Source organism: Leopardus geoffroyi, chromosome C3 (assembly GCF_018350155.1).
Source record: "Leopardus geoffroyi isolate Oge1 chromosome C3, O.geoffroyi_Oge1_pat1.0, whole genome shotgun sequence".
Lineage (NCBI taxonomy): Eukaryota > Metazoa > Chordata > Mammalia > Carnivora > Felidae > Leopardus > Leopardus geoffroyi.
In genome coordinates this window covers 47,302,302-47,323,105 of record NC_059338.1, presented here as the reverse complement: position 1 = coordinate 47,323,105, position 20,804 = coordinate 47,302,302, and the positions used below count along the sequence as shown (strand labels likewise).

General features: G+C 35.3%; 1 protein-coding gene across 3 annotated transcripts in view; it reads left to right on the top strand.

The window, feature by feature from the left end:
- TPR (translocated promoter region, nuclear basket protein) overlaps nucleotides 1–20,804 on the top strand; it is a 65,456-nt gene that overhangs the window by 18,011 nt on the left and 26,641 nt on the right. For all 3 annotated transcript variants that reach the window (XM_045452698.1, XM_045452696.1, XM_045452697.1), the window contains 14 exons: nucleotides 670–832; nucleotides 2,477–2,611; nucleotides 3,070–3,210; nucleotides 4,131–4,296; nucleotides 5,282–5,448; nucleotides 6,225–6,377; nucleotides 6,860–6,976; nucleotides 12,181–12,384; nucleotides 12,704–12,888; nucleotides 13,564–13,711; nucleotides 17,573–17,710; nucleotides 17,808–17,939; nucleotides 18,978–19,108; nucleotides 20,052–20,262. In XM_045452698.1, the coding sequence (XP_045308654.1) occupies nucleotides 670–832; nucleotides 2,477–2,611; nucleotides 3,070–3,210; nucleotides 4,131–4,296; nucleotides 5,282–5,448; nucleotides 6,225–6,377; nucleotides 6,860–6,976; nucleotides 12,181–12,384; nucleotides 12,704–12,888; nucleotides 13,564–13,711; nucleotides 17,573–17,710; nucleotides 17,808–17,939; nucleotides 18,978–19,108; nucleotides 20,052–20,262 (2,191 nt within the window). The remainder of the gene's footprint in view (nucleotides 1–669; nucleotides 833–2,476; nucleotides 2,612–3,069; nucleotides 3,211–4,130; nucleotides 4,297–5,281; nucleotides 5,449–6,224; nucleotides 6,378–6,859; nucleotides 6,977–12,180; nucleotides 12,385–12,703; nucleotides 12,889–13,563; nucleotides 13,712–17,572; nucleotides 17,711–17,807; nucleotides 17,940–18,977; nucleotides 19,109–20,051; nucleotides 20,263–20,804) is intronic.

The window sequence follows — 20,804 nt, the reverse complement described above, 5'->3', positions numbered from 1 at the left end:
CTAGGTAGAAGAGAAGCAAGCACTAGACAGTTAATTTTGAGAAAATTCACTTTCTTGGTCATTTGTAAAAGTAATAGTAAACCTCATTTTATAGTTTTAGTAGGTCTGTCAAATACTTGTTAGTTTAGTAAGTTAGAATGAAATGTATTTCTGTATACTGCATGATAAAACTAGGTTTTTGTAAGCATATGACAGGTTGTTTCCTCCATACAGTCCCAACAGTTTGATACCCCAGATATAAGCACCTTTTTTCCCCTATGTTGATAACTGTAGCCAGCCATTTGTAGGCTTTCAAGCACATAATAGAATTATAGAGGAAAAAAGGATCTGCAAAACTCTAACCATGCATAAATAAATTGTGTTTTGTATCGTGGTGGGTGTTTCATGTATCAACATTATATTGGTGCTATTTTGAATGTGATCAAAATTCTTAGCTTAAAAAGAATCAAAATCTAGCTTAAAAAGTTAATTCAGCATGCAGTGAGAACTTAAAGTACTTAGAATTTGAATTTAACTGTTAAATTTGGAGTTGAAGGTTTTACATTATTACACAAGGTACTTTTTTTCATATTGTTAATCGTGTGAAATTAGTCTGTTGTAAAGTTCTTCATGGAGTAAGCTAGGATTCAGTATTTTAGTTGCTAATGGAATTCTTTTCTCTCACATAAGTTATGAAATGTTACAAGATAATGTTGAAGGATATCGTCGAGAAATAACATCCCTACATGAGAGAAATCAGAAACTTACTGCAACAACTCAAAAGCAGGAACAGATTATCAATACAATGACGCAAGATTTGAGAGGAGCAAATGAAAAGCTGGCTGTTGCAGAAGTGAGACCAATTTCCCTCGTCTGATTTGCATTGTAAATTGCATTTGGCATGTGTTTTTTAGTTATTACTTTGATTCCACTGGTTGATATGATACAGGTGTTTGAGAGGTTTATGGATTTCAAGTCTACTTATTTATTAGAAAGAGAGTGCACGTGCGCTCAGGGGAGGGGCAGAGAGAGGGAGAAAGAGAATCCCGAGCAGGCTCCATGCTGCCAGCATAGAGCCCCGTATGGGGCTCGAACCCACAAACTGAGATTATGACTCAAGCTGAAACCAAGAGTCACACGCCCAACTGACTGACACCCCGGCTCCCTGATTTCAAATCCTTATTAGCATAGTTTCTAAATACCTAGTTGTGTATCAGTTTAGTGATTGTTTCTATCAAAACTAAATGGGGAAAGAAATTTGTTTTTCTGGACTAAGATTTCTTTACAGGTCTTCCATTTCATACTAAATTTGTAAATCACTGTTTCTCTAACAGACAAATGAATATTTCATTCATTCTTGCTCATTTGTGACAAAAATATAAAAATCTTATTAGCATTAAATTACATTTCTGAATTTCAACATGAATACAAATATCTACTAGAAATTGGCAGTACTTTCAACTATACTGGATTCTTGATGATGAATTTCTATTTAATGTTTTACTGTTCTGTAAAGTTGTCTCACAACTTTCTGATAATTGTGAGCTAGGTGCACTTGTCCCCCATTTTACTGGTTGAGAAACAGACTCAAAACTTAAATGATTTCCTGTTTGAGATAGTCGTGAGAGATGGGTTGGTTGGGACTTACACCTAGGTTTTCTAATTCTGTTGGCTACATCCCTTCATTTTTATGTTTCCACTCATTTGTGGGGAATGGACAGCATCACTTTTTCAAACTGGGAGCGTAAGTTTTATGATTGCTCATTTATGATTTATGGTGTAGTTATGAATACTTTGAGGATATTTGTTTTCAGAGCACCCTTCCAAATCTCCTGAGACTCAGAGTGTACTCTTCATGAGGCAGAAAAAATGGAAATAAATCCGTCATCATTCTCAAACCAGATACTTAGAAACCAAGCTTTGATTCTAAAACTTGCATAATTTAATAATATATAGGTATGAATGTAGCAAAATTTTGCAATTTTGTTTTACTCTGATGTTTTAGATTTTTTTGTTGGCTGTTTCAAAGTCTGATTTGTTAAGAGCAGAGAAATCATTAAGTATTTGTGGTAATTGCAAGATTTTTTCCTTTGGTCTATTGATATTCCCATAATTTTTGCTTCATATTTTAACACCTGAAAATTAAGAGTTTTAAATTCTTATGTAATGAAGAAATGTCCTCGTCTCTAATTAGCATTAAGAAATAACAATGAGGGGGGTGCCTGAGTGGCTCAGTTGGTTGAGCAGCCGACTTCGGCTCGGGTCATGATCTCACGGTCCGTGGGTTCGAGCCCCGCGTCGGACTCTGTGCTGACAGCTCAGAGCCTGGAGCCTGTTTCAGATTCTGTCTCCCTCTCTCTGACCCTCCCCTCTTTATGCTCTGTCTCTCTCTGTCTCAAAAGTAAATAAACGTTTAAAAAAAAAAAATTAAAAAAAAAAAAAGAAATAACAATGAGGGGTCTTTTAAATTTTTTCTTTTACTTGTATTTGCCTCAAGGTAAGAGCAGAAAACTTGAAAAAGGAAAAGGAGATGCTTAAATTGTCCGAAGTCCGCCTTTCTCAACAAAGAGAGTCTTTGTTAGCTGAACAAAGAGGGCAAAACTTGCTGCTGACTAATCTGCAAACGATTCAGGTAACCAAAAAAAAAAATGTTCTAGTTAAATAAGTAGTTTTAACATTGCATCCTCTCAGGTTCTTAATTAGAACATTTTTCTGTCACTTTTGTCATGCATTATATAAATAAAACTTTGAAAGAGAACTGATTGAAACCATGCATTTAGCAGTTTTCACCCTCAAATCTATATTTAGAGAGTACTGTGCAGTTGAGTTGTTTACAAGATTAAATTTTTGTTTTTATTTTTTATTTTAAAACTTCAGGAGGTCTGAATGACTATTGCAATATGTCTCTTTTCCTTTATTAAGTAGATATTTTAATACGAAAAATGTCAGAAGACTTTTTTGGTAAATGTTCTAGATTTTAATTTCTTCATGTAGAAATGGGTTGTAATGCTCTATAGCCTTTCATTTTCTCTGTATTACTTTTTTAATTTCTTTCTTAGGCATAACCAAAAAAATCTTTTTTTACCTTAGGGAATATTAGAGCGATCTGAAACGGAAACCAAACAAAGGCTTAGTGGCCAGATAGAAAAACTGGAACATGAGATATCTCATCTAAAGAAGAAGTTGGAAAATGAGGTGGAACAAAGGCATACACTTACTAGAAATCTAGATGTGAGTCTGTTAGTGTTATGAATTTCTATAGATTGTTTATTTCTGGAAATGAAGCTGGTATGTAGGTACACTGCCATTTCCTGTTGAAGCATGGTTTTGAAGAAGCTGTTAGTTTTCCTTGCCTCCTTGTGCGCATAATAATTTTTGGTTGGGTGCTATATATTGTGAGTTTTATCCTATCGGGTGCTGGATATTTTTATATTCCTATAAATCACGTGTTTTTTTCTGGGATGCAGCAATTGAAAATAATTTGATTCTCTTGAGTGTTGCTTTTTATGATTTTTTAGGCAGGTCCAAAGCAGTGCTCAGCCTGTAACTAATTATTCCCCACTCTTGAGGCAAGACTTTCCTGTATACTAGTCCCAGTGTCCAGTGAATTATGAGTTTTTCATTCTGGCTGCTGGTAATTGGCATTATTCCTGACTCTCTGTGAACACCAGACACTCTTCACTCAGTCTCTTTGGATGATTCTTAAGCCTGTCTGGGGTAATTTCACATGTATGTACTGATGACTATTTTGTTGAATATTCAACAGGGATCCTCTGCAAATCTCTTGGGTACTCTATCAGTGCAGCTCTCTGTGATAGTCTATCTTAGGAATTAGGAACTAATTTAGTCTTCCTGTACTCTCAGTTATGTGTTCTCAGTTCAAGGAGTCTGCTTGCTTCTGCCTTATTTCCCTTTCCCTCTGTCAAAGCCTGAACACACAGGAAGCTAGGGAAATTACAGGGCTTGCTTCTTTTGTTTCCTGTCTCAGGTATCATAGTTCTTTTTTTCAGTTATTTCAGATGGGAAGATGTATCTGATTTCTGTTACTCTATCTTGGCCAGAGTTTAAAGTGTTTTAAAATGATAAAGTGAACCTCTAGTTGCTTACCTGAAAGATAGTGTTTGTAGGGTTAATGTATCTTTTCTTCTTAGGTTCAACTTTTGGATACAAAAAGACAACTGGATACTGAGGCAAATCTTCATCATAACACAAAAGAACTATTAAAAAATGCTCAAAAGGAAATTGCTACATTAAAACAGCACCTCAGTAATATGGAAGTTCAGCTTGCTTCTCAGTCCTCACAGAGAACTGGCAAAGGTAAATACACTAATAAATAAGTAAAGTGATAACAAAGTACTTTTTGAGGCTCATAACATACCCTGTAAATAAATAACCTATGTTCTTTTTGGATAATAGCAAAAGAGGAAAAAAAAAAACAAAACCTTTTACTCTTCATATAGAAAAGCTGTTTTAGGCTTAAATTAATAAATTTGCAGACTCAGAAGACTGGAAATAGTTCTGCATGGCACCTGACCAGTTTTCCAGTTGTTGAAACCATTTATTGATACTTGTAAAATGTTTCTTTTGAGGAGGATTAATACTTAAATCTTTAACTCTCCCTTGTTGAATCTGTAATACGGGTCACTTGCAGAAATAATTCATTTGTTTGGTCTCTTTTAGAGTAGTATTCATAATCATTGCTCATTGATAGCCTTAGGTAAAAGATTTGTTTCATTAGATTTTGCTTCTTTTTGTGAATGTACCATTTCAAATGAAAAGCCTTCGGTCCAGGTAATCTTAAGAAAAACATAATATATGTACATGTGTAAATATATGATACATAAGTGGATGTGTAATTATCCAATAATAGTCCATATTGATACATCATATGATAAGAAAACATCCTTTTTAATCTGTAGTTTCTTCCTTTTCCATGGATTTTAGAATGAAAATTGGACTAAATAATTTAAGATTTAGTGTTTTAGAGTAAACAATGTTAAAAAAAGTAAATTAGTAACCTGGTAATATCTTCAAGTAGCTTCCTCAATTTAGCTCAAATGTTTATCTTCTCTTTTAAATATCTTCATTGTAATATTTGTAATGGCAGATTTCAAATATTTGATTTTTTGAAGAAGAAATAATATTCTGGAGAAATACTTGTTTTTATTTTGGTATTTAGTGTGTGTTGAAATATACTTTCAAGATAAGTACTTTTACATTTGAGCCTTAATCCTAATTTCACAAACTCTCTGATAACAGCCATTTAAAATGTTAGTTTTAAGAGAGCTCTTAAATCTTTTAGGTCAGCCTAGCAACAAAGAAGATGTGGATGATCTTCTGAGTCAGCTAAGGCAAGCAGAAGAGCAGGTGAATGATTTGAAGGAGAGACTCAAAACAAGTACTAGTAATGTGGAACAGTATCGAGCAATGGTTACTAGTTTAGAAGAATCTCTTAACAAGGAAAAACAGGTATATTCAATTTTAAATTTAATTTGAATGCACTTTTTTTTTAATGTTTATTTATTTTTGAGAGGGAGATAAGAGTATGAGCAGGGAAGGGAGAGAGAGGCGGAGGGGAGACACAGAATCTGAAGCAGGCTCCAGGCCCTGAGCTGTCAGCACAGAGCCCAACATGGAGCTCGAACTCACAAACCATGAGATCATGACCTGAGCCCAAGTTGGACGCTTAACCAACTGAGCCACCCAGATGCCTCTTGACTTTTTTTTTTTTTAAATAAAAGCCTGCTGTGTGTAAGTACTATAGTAAATATGAGTTTGACAGATATCATTGTGTTTACCTTTTAAATCTAAAAATACTTCAGTCTAATAAGCCAGATAAAACAAAACACACAAAATTCAAAACTGATTAGCATTGATAGATATTTTTTTTAAGTTTTTTTTTTAATGTTTATTTATTTTTGAGAGAGAAGAAAGAGAGAGAGAGAGACCAAGGAGGGGCAGAGAGAGAGGGAGACACAGAATCAGAAGCAGGCTCCAGGCTCCAAACTGTCAGCACAGAGCCTGACATGGGGCTCCAACCCATGAACCACATGTGAGATCATGACCTGAGCTGAAGTCGGATGCTTAACTGACTGAGCCACCAGGCACCCTGATAGATTTTTTTTTTTTTTTAATACAAAGCAAATGTTAATTTTAGTACTTGTGAAGTTTAGATTTAGAGAAACTAATTGTATAATTTTAGATGTGTATAATTTTTGTATTCTATTACCTGGATGGTGGTAAAGGTGACAGAAGAAGTACGTAAGAATATTGAAGTTCGTTTAAAAGAGTCAGCTGAGTTTCAGACACAGTTGGAAAAGAAGTTGATGGAAGTAGAGAAGGAAAAACAGGAACTTCAGGATGATAAGAGAAAAGCCATAGAAAGTATGGAACAACAGGTAAATTAGATTATTAGCCATATCAATCTTTGTGTGTGTGTGTGTGTGTGTGTGTGTGTGTGTGTGTGTGTGTGTGTGTGTAAGGATTTGAATTAAGTAGCTTATTAGTTACCATCCAGTTCATTTCAACTGATACTGAATGGACACATATTTAACAATTTTAGTTGTATGTTTTACACTGCTTTGTAGGTCCGTATGTGTTTCCTTTTGAGTATTTTAGACTACTTTATGGTAGTAGATATCAGTGCTGTTTTTTACAAGCCTCTCTGCCTGAGCATTAACTTTTGCAGATGTTAGTAAGGAGTGAACATAAGCCTGTGAAATTTGTGCAGTATTACCTCAAGTTATCTTTTAAATTTAGCAAGTCTGTTTGGGCCAGTAGGATTTTAAAAATTTGTCTTTAAAATAACCCTGGTTATTTTATTAATTATTACAATAATTGTCTTGCAGTTAACCCTGGTTTTAATGTTCTTCTGATTTAGTTATCTGAGTTAAAGAAAACACTTAACAGCGTTCAGAATGAAGTACAAGAAGCTCTTCAGAGAGCAAGCACAGCTTTGAGTAATGAACAGCAAGCCAGACGTGACTGTCAGGAACAAGTAAGTGTTGATCATGTAGCCAGTTATTGAGAAATGAGGTTTGATCCTAGGGAGCAGTTCTTGGAGTATCTTACTGCATCTTGAGGATTGGTAAACCGTACAGAAACACAGTTATTTTCACCATTGTGGAACTTGCACTAAGATCAGCTGAAAAGTGTATGTGAAGACTAAAAGCAAATAGTGCAATAACCATTAACAAAGCAATCTTGACAAATGGGGAAAAATATAAAAGTACGAGTAGTAGTAAAACTGAAATAGAATGGGAAGACGTGTAATGTTCTCATCTTTCAGTGGTATATGAACAGTCATTTGATTACAGTTCTTTATTGCTTATATATGGTACGTACATGTATGAAGATTACATCAGAAGTGGAATACAGGGGAAAATACTTCAAAGGTAAATTAGACAAAAATTATCCTTGGCTTATTGCCAAACAGTGTAACATTGCAAATTAAAATAAAAGAATGTATCAATAATTCAATATTCAAATAAATTATTCATATTTCCTTTTGTTTACTTTAAGTTTGTGTTTATGTATATGTATGCACATGTATTTTACATATCGGAGTTGTTCTAAGCTTTTATTTTATAAAGCCTGTTGCAAATTGTTGTATCATCTTCATAAGTTTCATTTTGAACAGTTCTTTCATATTTCTTCCTTGTTTTGAGGTTTTTTTTGTTATGGTGGTTGTTTTTTCTCCAAATTTTTATTTAAATTCCAATTATTAACATATAGTGTAATATTAATTTCAGGTGTAGAATTTAGTGATTCGTCACTTACATACAACACCCAGTGCTCATCCCAACAAGTGCTCTCTTTAGAGCATTACCCATCTAGCCCATCCCCCACCCCTACCTCCTTCCATCAACCCTCAGTTTATTCCCTATAGTTAAGAGTCTGTTTCTTGGTTTTCCTCCTTTTTTGCCTCCTGTGTTCATTTGTTTTGTTTCTTAAATTCCACATATGAGTGAAATCATATGGTATCTGTCTTCTTCTGACTCTTTCACTTCGCATGATAATTTCTAGCTCCACCCACATCATTGCAAATGGCAAGACTTCATTCTTTTTTGTGGTTAATATTCCATCACGCGCGCGCGCGCACACACACACGCACACACCACCTTTTCTTTATCCATTCATCAGTCAATGGACATTTGGGCCCTTTCCGTAATTTGGCTGTCATTGAAAATGCTGCTATAAATATTGGGGTGCATGTGTCCCTTCAGATCAGTATTTTTATATCTGTAGATACAAAAGGTATTTATAAATATCTTGTAGTGGTGTAATTACTAGGTCATAGGGTTGTTCTTTTTTAACTTTTAAGGAACCTGTACATTTTTCCAGAATGGCAGAATGGTTGTACTTTTCCATCAGCAGTTTAAAAGGGTTCCCCTTTCTCCTCATCCTCGCCAACACCTGTTGTTTCCTATGGTGTTAATTCTAGCCATTCTGACTGGTGTGAGGTGATAGCTCATTGTAGATTGGGGTGTTTTGTTTTGTTTTGTTTTGTTTTGTTTTGTTTTGTTTTGTTTTTGAGAGTGAGAGAGAGCACGCAAGCCAGGGAGAGGGGCATTGGGGAAGAGAGAGAATCCTAAGCTGGCTCCACACCCAGGATAGAGCTGGACGGCAGGGGTCAATCTCAGGACTGTGAGATCTGGACCAGAGCCGAAATCAAGCACTTAACCTACTGAGCGACCCAGGCTCCCCATCATTGTAGTTTTGATTTGTATTTCCTTGATGACGGGTGACATTGAGCATCTTTTCATATGTCTGTTAGCCATCTGGCTGTCTTCTTTGGAAAGTGTCAATTCATGCCCATTTCTTCACTGGATTATTTGTTTTTTTTGGATGTTGAGTTTGTTCTTTACATATTTTGGATACTAACGCTTTATCAGATACGTTCTTTGCAAGTATCTTCTCTCATTTTGTAGGTTATCTTTTAGTTTTGTTTATTGTTTACTTCATCGTGCAGAAGCTTTGTATTTTGATGAAATCTGAAAAGTTTATTTTTGTTTCTGTCTCCTTTGCCTCAGGAGACATATCTAGTAAGAAATTGCTACAGCCAATGTCAGAAGAGGTTCCTGCCTGTTCCTCTAGGATTTTGATGGTTTCTGGTCTCACATTTAGGCCTTTTATCCAGTTTATTTTTGTGTTTGGCATTAAGAAAATGGTCCAGTTTCATTCTTTTGCGTGTTGCTGTCCAGTTTTCCCAACACCATTTGTTGAAGAGACTTTTTTCCTTAGGATATTCTGTCTTACATACATCTGGGTTTTATTCAGTTCTGTTGACCTATGTGTCTGTTTTTGTGCCAGTACCATTATGTCTTGATGACTATAGCTTGAAATCCAGAAACGTGATGCCTCCAGCTTTGCTTTTCTTTTTCAAGATTGCCTTGGCTGTTTGGGGTCTTTTTTAGTTCCATACAAATTTTGGGGTTATTTGTTCTAGATCTGTGAAAAATGCTGCTGGTATTTTGATAGGGATTGCATTAAATGTATAGGTTACTTTGGATAGTATAGACATTTTAACAATATTTGGTTTTCTAATCCGTGAGTGTGGAATGTTTTTTCTTTTTGTTGTCTTCTGTTTCTTTCATCAGTGTTGTGTGGTTTTCTTGTTTTCACGGTACAGATCTTTTACCTCTTTGGTTAGGCTTATTACTAGATATCTCAAGGTTTTTGGTATAGTTGTAAATGAGAATGATTCCTTGATTGGTCTTTCTGTTGCTTCATTATTGGTGTATAAAAATACAACAGATTTCTGTACATTGATTTTGTATCCTGAAACTTTACTGAATTTGTGTACCAGTTCTAGCAATTTTTGGGTGGAGTCTTTTGGGTTTTCTATATAAAGTATCATGTCATCTGCAAATAGTGAAAGTTTGACTTACTCCTTGCCAATTTGGATGCTTTTTATTTCTTTTTGTTGTCTGATTGCTGTGGCTGGGACTTCCAATACTATATGTTAACTAACAGTGGTGAGAATGGACATCCGTGTTTTGTTCCTGACCATAGAGGAAAAGCTCTGTTTTTCCCCATTGAGGATGATATTAGCTGTGGTTTTCGTATATGGCCTTTGTTACGTTGAAGTATGTTCTCTCTGTCCTTACTTTGTGGAGGGTTTTTATCATGAATGGATGTTATACTTCATCATATGCTTTTTCTGCATCTGTTGAAAGGAGCATATGGTTTTTACCCTTTTATTAATGTGGTGTATCACATTGATTGATTTGCGAACACTGAGCCACCCCTGCAGCCCAGGAATAAATCCTACTTGATCACAGTGAATGATTCTTTTAATGTACTGTTGGATTTGATTTGCTAGTATTTTGTTGAGAATTTTGTATCCATGTTCATCCAGGGGTATTTGCCTTTTTTAGTGAAGTCTGTCTGGTTTTGGAATCAGAGGGTAGTGCTGGCATCATAGAATGAGATTTGAAGTTTTCCTTCCATTTCTATTTTTGGGGACAGTTTGAGAAGAATAGGTATTATTAACTCTTCTTTAAAAAAAAATTTTTTTTTTACATTTATTTATTTTTGAGAGTCAGAGAGACAGTGTGAGCAGGGGAGGGGCAGAGAGAGAAGGAGTCACAGAATCCAAAGCAGACTCCAGGCTCCGAGCAAGGTGTCAGCACAGAGCCCATCGCGGGCCCAAACCTATAAAACGTGACCTAAACCGAAGTCGGACACTTAACTAACTGAGCCACCCAGGCACCCCGTTATTAACTCTTTAAATGTTTGGTAGAATTCCCCTGGGAAACCATCTGGCCCTGGACTTTTCTGTATTGGGAGATTTTTTATTACTGATTGAATTTCTTTGCTGGTTATCAATCTGTTCAGGTATTCTGTTTCTTTCTGTTTCACTTTTGGGAATTTAATCTTTATAGGAATTATCCATTTCTTCCAGGTTGCCCATTTTGTTGGCATATAATTTTTCATAATCTCTTAAAATTGTTTGTATTTCTATTGTGTTGGTTGTGATTTCTTTCATTCATGATTTTATTTGGGTCCTCTTTTTGATAAGTCTGGCTAAGGGTTTATCAATTTTACTAATTTTTTCAGAGAACTAGCTCCTAGTTTCATTGATCTGCTCTATATTTTTTTGTTTGTTTGTTTCTCTGTCATTTATTTCTGCTCTTTATTAATTTTCCTTCTGGCTTTGGGCTTCATTTGTTCTTCTTCTGGCTCCTTTAGGGATAAGGTTAGGTTGCATTTTTGGGATTTTTCTTTCTTCTTAAGATAGGTCTATATTGCTGTGTACTTCACTTTTATGATTGCTTTTGCTGCATCCCAAAGATTTTGGATCATCATGTTTTCATTTTCATTTGCATCCATGTATTTTTTTATTTCTTCTTTAATTTCCTGGTGGACCCATTCATTGTTTAGTAGGATGTTCTTTAAATTCCATGTATTTGTGGCCTTTCCACAATTTTTTCTTATGGTTGACTTCAAGTTGCATGGTGTTGTGGTTGGAAAATACGCATGGTGTGTGGTGGTGTGATCTCAGTCGTTTTATACTTGTTGAACCCTGATTTGTGATCCAGTGTGTGATCTGTTCTGGAGAATGCTCCATGTGCACTGGAAAAGAATGTGTATTCTGCTGCTTTAGGATAAAATGTTCTGAATATATCTGTTAAGTCCATCTGGTCCAGTGTGTCATTTAAGTCATTGTTTGCATGTTGCTTTTTGCTTAGATGACCTGTCCATTGATGTAAGTAGTTAAAGTTCTCTATTGTTATTATATTATTATCAATGAGGTTGCTTATGTTTTTTATTAATTGTTTTATATATTTGTATGCTTCCATGTTGGGGGCATAAATATTTACAATTGTTAGATTTTCTTGTTGGATAGTCTCCTTTATTTTGATATAGTGCCCTTCTTCATTTCTTGTTATAGTCTTTGGTTTAAAGTTTGGTTTTAACTGATACTGATAGAAGTATTGCTATTCCGACTTTCTTTTGACTTCCATTTTCATGATAAATGTTTCTCCATCCCCTTACCTTTCAATCTGCAAGTGTCTTTAGGTCTAACATGAATTTCTTATAGGCAGCATATTTCATTAAATAGATACAGCATAACTTCTAAGTATTTTATTTTGGTACATTTAGATTTTTAAAGAATGTAATTGCATCTTTTCAGAAAATATTGACTAGCCTTATGAGTTTTTAATCTTGTGTCAATGGGGAAATAATTTCTTACAGGCTAAAATAGCTGTGGAAGCTCAGAATAAGTATGAGAGAGAATTGATGCTCCATGCTGCTGATGTTGAAGCTCTACAAGCTGCCAAGGAACAGGTTTCCAAAATGGCATCAGTCCGTCAGCATTTGGAAGAAACAACCCAGAAAGCAGAATCACAGTTATTGGAGTGCAAAGCATCTTGGGAAGAAAGAGAGAGAATGTTAAAGGTATTATTATACATCATGATAGAGTATTCTGGAGAATTTAAAGGTATGGGGGTTTTTAAATATACATTGATTGGAAAATCTGCTGTTATTGTTTTTTATTTATTTATTTTGAGAGAGAAAGAGAATAAGCTGGGGAGGGGCAGAGAGAAAAGGGGACAGAGGGTCCAAAGCAGACTACTTGCTGACAGCAGAAAGCCTGATGTGGGGCTCAAACTCATGAACCATGAGATCATGACCTGAGCTGAAGTCGGATATTTAACCGACTGAGCCACCCAGGTACTCCAGAAAATCTGCTATTATGATAGACTCTTGTTTACAGGATGAAGTTTCCAAGTGTGTGTCTCGCTGTGAAGATCTAGAGAAACAAAACCGATTACTTCATGATCAAATTGAAAAATTAAGTGACAAGGTTGTTGCCTCTGTGAAGGAAGGTGTACAGGGTCCCTTAAATGTCTCTCTAAGTGAAGAAGGAAAATCTCAAGAACAAATTTTAGAAATTCTCAGGTAAATCCAATAATATTCTTAATGCTTTATTTTGTGGTATACCAAGCACTGTGTCATGTAACTATAAATGCATAAATTAGGGAAGTGGGGGTTATCTGCTATTTATTTATAAAGCTCATTCCATTCCTTTTGGCCAACAAACCCACTTCTACCCTATCAGCAGTCACTTTTGACATTTAGACATAGGCCACGCTAAAGATATGACTTTAAGTCGAATCTGATAGTAAGAACTTGAGCGAGTTCTTTGAAAAACTAAATACCTTTCAATTTTTTTTTTTTTTTGATGTTTATTTTTGAGAGAGAGACAGACACAGAATGCGAGTGGGGGAGGGTCAGAGAGAAAGACACAGAATCCAAAGCAGGCTCCAGGTTCCTAGCTGTCAGCACAGAGCCCAACCCGGGGCTCAAACTCACAACCTATGAGATCATGACCTGAGCTGAAGTCGGCTGCTTAACCAACTGAGCCAGCAGATGCCCCTCAATTATTTTTTTAAAGATACACATTTCTGAAGCCATTGTCTATAATAAAAAGCATCTCTTGTTACTTATTAATGAAAACATGTAAAAATAGTTACTAAAGTGAATAGATTTGTCATCTTAAAGATTATCCAAGTTTTAAAATGTTGTGTTGGTGGCATTTTTTTTACTCAAATAAAATTTTATATATTCCTGTAGATTTATACGACGAGAAAAAGAAATTGCTGAAACCAGGTTTGAGGTGGCTCAGGTTGAGAGTCTGCGTTATCGTCAAAGAGTTGAACTTTTAGAAAGAGAGCTGCAGGAACTGCAGGATAGTCTCAATGCTGAAAGAGAGAAAGTCCAGGTATGTATCCCAAGCTTTAAGAAAGCAGTTATTAAATCAAGAGAGCACATTTCAGTTTCTTGAAACATAAAATTTAATCTGAAATAAGCGTTTTTCCTACACTCTCAGGTTATTAAACGTTATTAAATAGTGATACAGTGTAATGGTAAAAGACTAGTGGCGATCAGACTGCCTAGTTTAAAAAAAATTTTTTTAATGTTTATTTCTGAGACACAGAGAGACAGAGCATGAGTGGGGGAGGGGCAGAGAGCGAGGGAGACACAGAATCCGAAGCAGGCTCCAGGCTCCGAGCTGTCGGCACAGAGCCTGAAGCGGCGCTCGAACTCATAAACTGTGAGATCATGACCTGAACCGAAGTCGGTCACTCAACCGACTGAGCCACCCAGGCGCCCCTAGACTGCCTGGTTTTAAATTCTAGCTTCATACCGTTAGATGTGTGTCTTGGGTATATTATTTTCCCTGCTCTTAAATTTTCTCATCTGTAATATTGGGATGATAATAATAAGGATTAAGTGAGTTCAAGTACGGGAAGCATTTAGAAACATGTCTGGTGCATGGTGAGTGCTTAAGTAAATTTCCGTTCTCTTTTTTATTATTATAGTTGTCGTATGTATGTCATTAGTTATTCTGGGATAAAATTGTGGGTAGAAACTGCTACAGAACATTTTTTCCTCAGCAAGGGAGCAAAAAATAGTCAAAACTGTCAACCAAGAAAGGAAAAGAAGTTGCTGAGGTGAATGGATGGTCACAGCAAAAGCTCAACTCCTTAACCCACGCTACCACCCAGAAGCTTACAATTGCATGTGCTCATTCTAAGGAGATTCAATAATAGAACTTCACATCTGGAAGGAAGGAAATTATGACCTTCACTCATTTATCTTCTTTTAAATGATAGTTGGAATGGCTGTTAGACAAAAGCCATCGAACCCCAGGGGAAAGTGAATAGATTTATGGGGTTTATATTTTCATACAGAAATGAAAAGTTTCAGAATTATATCTTGACAAAAACCCATTCAAATATATCTCGTAATATATAAAACCCTCCAATCAGTGGCATTAACATTTGGAGGAAAAAAAAGGAGAATCAGGATTTTTAAAAAGATGGCATAGGGGCGCCTGGGTGGCGCAGTCGGTTAAGCGTCCGACTTCAGCCAGGTCACGATCTCGCAGTCCGTGAGTTCGAGCCCCGCGTCGAGCTCTGGGCTGATGGCTCAGAGCCTGGAGCCTGTTTCCGATTCTGTGTCTCCCTCTCTCTCTGACCCTCCCCCGTTCATGCTCTGTCTCTCTCTGTCCCAAAAATAAATAAACATTGAAAAAAAAAATTAAAAAAAAAAAAAAAAAAGATGGCATATTCTCTCAGTGTTCCTTCCGGCAAATAATACTAGAAAATGCCCAACCAACAAAGTTAGATGGGAGAACCAGCTTTTACATGCAATCGCAAGAGTCAAGAAATATCACACGTTATATAAAAAATAATACCCAAACATAAACAGTGTAGGATGGTAACCCTGTATCATAGCTTTTTTTTTATGCACACTTTTTTTTTTGACTATATTAAAAGGCAATAGTCTGGCAATAAAAAGGCTGCTTATGAAATACTGTTATATTAAACTTTACTTACAGGATGTTAAATCCTTAGAAGTAAGGATTTAATTAAATTAATGGAAACATCAATTGCTCTTCAGATTTGAGAGTTGCTGCTTCAAAAGGTGGTTTTACACGAACACTGAATTAAAAGAAACAAAAAAACTTTAGAACACAATGAATTGCTTTAATTTCAGTATGCATCCACATCTCAGCAGTCAGTGGTCCTGAACAGAAAAGTGGAAAACGACAGCAATTTGCCAGGAAATCAAGCCTACCAATATCAGGGATCTACTGTGTGCACGTTCTTTCTTAATCTCTGCTGAGAACCATGAGAAGCAGCAGCACCAAAAGCAAAGTATGCACCAAATTCAGGGTTCTTTTTGTTCCATTTGTCAGATTGCAAACGAGACCCAGATGGATTGCAAGGATCAATTTTTAAAAGCTAACGCAATTCTAGGAAAAGAAAACAACTCATTCAGGGGGATTGTGTGTGCTTGTAAGTGTCTTCTGTGGCCTTTCTCCAAGTTTAACCACCAGCAAGATTGAGGGCTGGCAGGTTTGAGTACCCCTGGTGACTGTTACTTTCACTTTGTCAAAACCTGAACTAAAAAAAATCCACATCATTTGGGGCACCTGGGTGGCTTAGTCGGTTGAACATCTGACTTCAGCTGAGGTCATGATCTCGTGGTCATGAGTTCGAGCCCTGCATTGGGCTTGCTGCTGTCAGCCTGTCAGAGCAGAGCCCACTTCAGATCCTCTGTCCCCCTCTCTCTGCCCCTCACCCACTTGCGCTCTCCCAAAAATAAATACTAAAAAAAAAAAAATCCCACATCGTTTAATAATGAAAGCCAAGTACGGCAGGGCTGAGGATCCAATATTCATTATCAAGCTGGTGGAGAGAGAGTAAATGTGGTTTCAGTACTACACAAGGGAAGTCTGAAATTCTCTCCAACCTTACCTGATGGCTTCTAGCCAAAGCAAGGAAGTGTCATGGAAGGTGTTCAGTGGTGATAGTGTAAAAATGCACTTGAGGAAGAGAAAGGAAAACACAGTCCTCAGTTAAGGTTGGGGAGAAGATATGGGGAAAATCCTGAATTTGTCCCCAAAGGCCATTTTCAGAGGGGATTAGAGGGGGTGCTGTCTATGCTTCAGTCACAGGTGGTAGTAGAAAGTGAAGAAAGGACAATGGCTTGGAAGTGGGGGGGTGGGGGGCATCATCTAAGATTTTAAAAAAGAAACCAGAGATGCAGCTAGAGCCCCCTCCCCCACCACCGCACATAGCAGTAGTCCCACAGGCTCCGACCTGAAACCCCCACTCCTCTAGCAGGTCACCCCAAGCTGGAGGGCTGTTGCAGGCCATGTAATCAGCAGAAGGTGATTGTGTGATATGTCTTTTCACAGTTGAGTTAGATGGGCCCCACCGGTTACGATTGGAATCAGAGTATACTTTCTTGATCCCAGAAGTTCAACTAACTATGTGGACAGTGGTTATGTTTGACAGGATTTGTTAGAGCATAACATATTTCAAATGGACAAAAAAATTAGAATTGCTTACAGTATCTTAAGATAAATTGCTTTTGAATGGGAGTTTCCCTTTTAGTACTTTGAGATCTACAAGACATATCTAGAAAATTAACTACTGTGAAAAATGAAGACTGCTTAAATCAAGGCGGCAGGGCGAGGAGGAGGAAGGCCTATGGTTTTTCTTTTTGATTGACTGCTATAACACTATCCTTTGACCCGAGCCATAGCTTTAAAAATGGTGAGGAAATAAAGTAACATGTAAAAGATGAATAATTACACCCAATGAGAACAGAACAGAGAAGTTCGTCACCGTTGAAGAAATATTCAGTAGAATTGCTCAAAACCAAAGTGATGAAACAACTGAATGAAATGAAGAATTTCTAAACAGTGGGGAACATGGTGGAGGGGGAATAATATCATTTTAGAACTATTAATAAATTCAGTATACCAAGAAAAAGAATAGAGAAAGATTAATAGATAATAGAGATCTGGATTAATGTTTTTACCCAGTGTTAGAACTGATTATTTATTAGTGGGATTTTTATCTTTTTGTTTTCATCCCTATAATTTTAAACTTGTAGTTAGCCTGCATCACAGAAAAATAAACATGTACAACTTTCAAAAATTTCCATTTAAAAGCTGACATTTAAATCCTTTTTACTTTTTGTAGGAAAGATTAGAACTGGTAGGAAAAGATAAGTCTTCACCTACCGTTGGATGTTGGTATACACGTGTGTTTGAAATCTTTAGGTAACTGCAAAAACAATGGCTCAGCATGAAGAACTGATGAAGAAAACCGAAACAATGAATGTAGTGATGGAGACCAATAAGATGCTAAGAGAAGAAAAAGAGAGGCTAGAACAGGATTTACAGCAGATGCAAGCAAAGGTTTGGAACTTCCTAATCAAGAGTAAGCATATGTCATTTTTAATAATGTTAGGGTTTTTACATCAGATGTTCAAAAAAATACTGGCACTATTTTCAGGTAAGGAAACTGGAGTTAGATATTTTACCCCTACAAGAAGCAAATGCTGAGCTGAGTGAGAAAAGTGGTATGTTGCAAGCAGAGAAGAAGTTACTAGAAGAAGATGTCAAACGTTGGAAAGCACGTAACCAGGTAAATGCAATTAAACATGGAGGTGTTCATTTTTTAAATAATAGGACAACATTTAAGAGGATGAGAAATGGCTAATTTATTTCTTTAAATTCCAAATTTACGCTTTTCCTGTATCTCTAAGATATTTTTGTATATGAAAAAAATGAATTTATCTAGCTGATTGAAGCACTTTAAAAAGACTTGTTCACTGAAAACTTTTTGGGGGGACAAAACTGTATAATTTTGATTAGGGGGTTAGAAACTCCAGCTCCATATTTAAACAAAAGATTGGAAATCTGCCTTGCCAGATAGTAGTTATGCAATTTGTGAGAGTTCCTTAATATTTCCGAGCCACTTTTCATTTTACAAAAAGTTTAATAAATGTAAAGCAGTTCACTTAGCACCTGGCTCCTAGAAAATGGTCTAGAATAGTAATTGTTATGATCTGAATAGGGTTATAGAATTTTAGAGCCCATTTTTTCCTGTTTTTATCACACAAGCAATCTGAAAAATGAGAAAGGAGGGTGATCTTCCCAAATCTAGATATGTTCCTGGTAAACTTCACTGCACTCTTTCCTGACTCAATGGAATCAGTTAAATTTAGTTTATTTTTATGCAGTTGTAATGATTTATAGACATTTTTTCCTTGTAAATGTCATTTTAATGAAAGTGGATATTTAATATTAAAAGCTTATAATTTCATATTTTTAAGTTGTAATGATTTATAGACATCTTTTTCTTGTAAATGTCACTTTATTGAAAGTGGGTATTTAATATTAAAAGCTTATAATTTCTTTAGATTCATTTATTTGACTTGTTTGTAACTATTTTGAAGTATTTGCAGTTATAAAAAAATAATGCATAATGACGTTTATTTCCCTTTCCCATTTTGGCTAGGGATTTTAGGTAAATAAACTAAACCTTCAATCTTATTTTATAGTTTGGTACTTGATCACCATGTATAAGACAGCAAACATAATTAAATATGCTGCTATTTTATTATAGTACATTAGTTTCATAAAACCTATATAACCATATTATGCGTTTTTGCTATTCTAGCATCTAGTAAGTCAACAGAAAGATCCAGATACAGAAGAATATCGGAAGCTCCTTTCTGAAAAGGAAGTTCATACTAAACGTATTCAGCAGTTGACTGAAGAAATTGGGAGACTTAAAGCGGAAATTGCAAGGTATATGGAAAGAAATCTTAAATTGTATGTTAATATATGAAATCTTGAGTTTATTTCTACTCTTTATATATTGACTACCCAAGTGCTTCCTGAGTTAGAAAGAATGAAAAGTGCGGCAGCCTTTACATGTGTCTTTCCCTTTATTACTTTATCGAGCCAAGCAAGCAGTAATGTAATTTTTTTCTTTATGTATATGATTATTACTTTTTAAAAATCTACATTTTTGGTATGAGTCTAAACCTAAACGTATTTATTTTCTTAACAGTTGATAACTTTTGCAAGCAGGTTTTTCTTCTTTTGGTTAGCATTTATTTATGAGTATTTTGAAGGTGTTTAATAAAGAAAGTTTTTAAATAAGAAATTTTTTAAAATGAACTTACAATGAACCGGTGCCTTTTTAAAGTTAAGAAACTTAAAATTAAAATTAATGTTTCTGACACCTTTTTTAAGTTTAAATTTTAGTGTTATTTATTTATGTTAGCTCCTACTTCTGTAATACTTGACAGCTTACAGATTTTTCTCATGTATATTCTTTTGTTTTATAGCAGTCTGGCATTTTAAGTAGGAGAGATAATAATTAGTACTTAATGAGGAAACTGAGTTTCAGAAAGGTACCCAAGATCACAGGTAGTAGTTGTTAAACCCATACTCTTAATTCAGGTCATGTGATTTCAGATTCAGTTTGATAAAGTACAGGGGTTTGCAGACTATAACCTACATGCCTGTGTTTGCACGGCCTGTAAACTGAGAGATTTTCACATTTTTAAAGTACTGTAAAAAAGGAAGGACATGTGACAAAGACTACATGTGGACTACAAAGCCTAACGTATTTACTCAACACCCAATATAGTAGAAATTATGTATTTTAGTATCAGGCAGAAGTGGATTAAAATCTGTGTATTAACATTTGATTATTTTCTCCTTTATTTTTTTGTTTGTTTAGATCAAATGCATCTTTGACGAACAACCAGAACTTAATCCAGAGTCTAAAGGAAGACTTAAATAAAGTAAGAACTGAAAAGGAAACCATCCAAAAGGACTTAGATGCCAAAATAATTGACATCCAGGAAAAAGTCAAAACTATTACTCAAGTCAAGAAGATTGGGCGTAGATACAAGACTCAGTATGAAGAACTTAAAGCACAACAGGATAAGGTATTTTGAAGTAATTTTATTTATGTTTGTATGTTTGTATATATAATTTTTGACATACACAACTTTGTTTTATATGCTTTTACTCATGTAATAGTTTTCTTTATAATTTTTATTTATTGGTTTTTAGATTCTGAACATAACTATAAGTTTATATATGATTATTTGTTTTAAGATATCTCTTTAATTTGCCTCAAGTTACACTATAAATTCATGAAGAAATTTTAGTAAATGCTTTGTTATTTTAGTTCAGTGTTCCAACTTCAAATATTTTCCTTTTTCAGACTTGTTCTTGTAACTTATTGCTGACTAAAATTGTGTATATAAAAAATGATAGTTCTTTATAATTAATCAGACTTTATTACAGTTTTACATAAGTAATGTATATTAGCCACCTATCAAAAGGAGTTGTTTAGTTTTTGTAACATTTTGAATCTGAATTAATTCCCAGAAGTAAAAACAAACGTATGTTAACTTAATTATATATTTAGCACCTGTTAGATTAGAAAATGTATTTCGAAAATCCAAAATGCAGGATGCCTGGG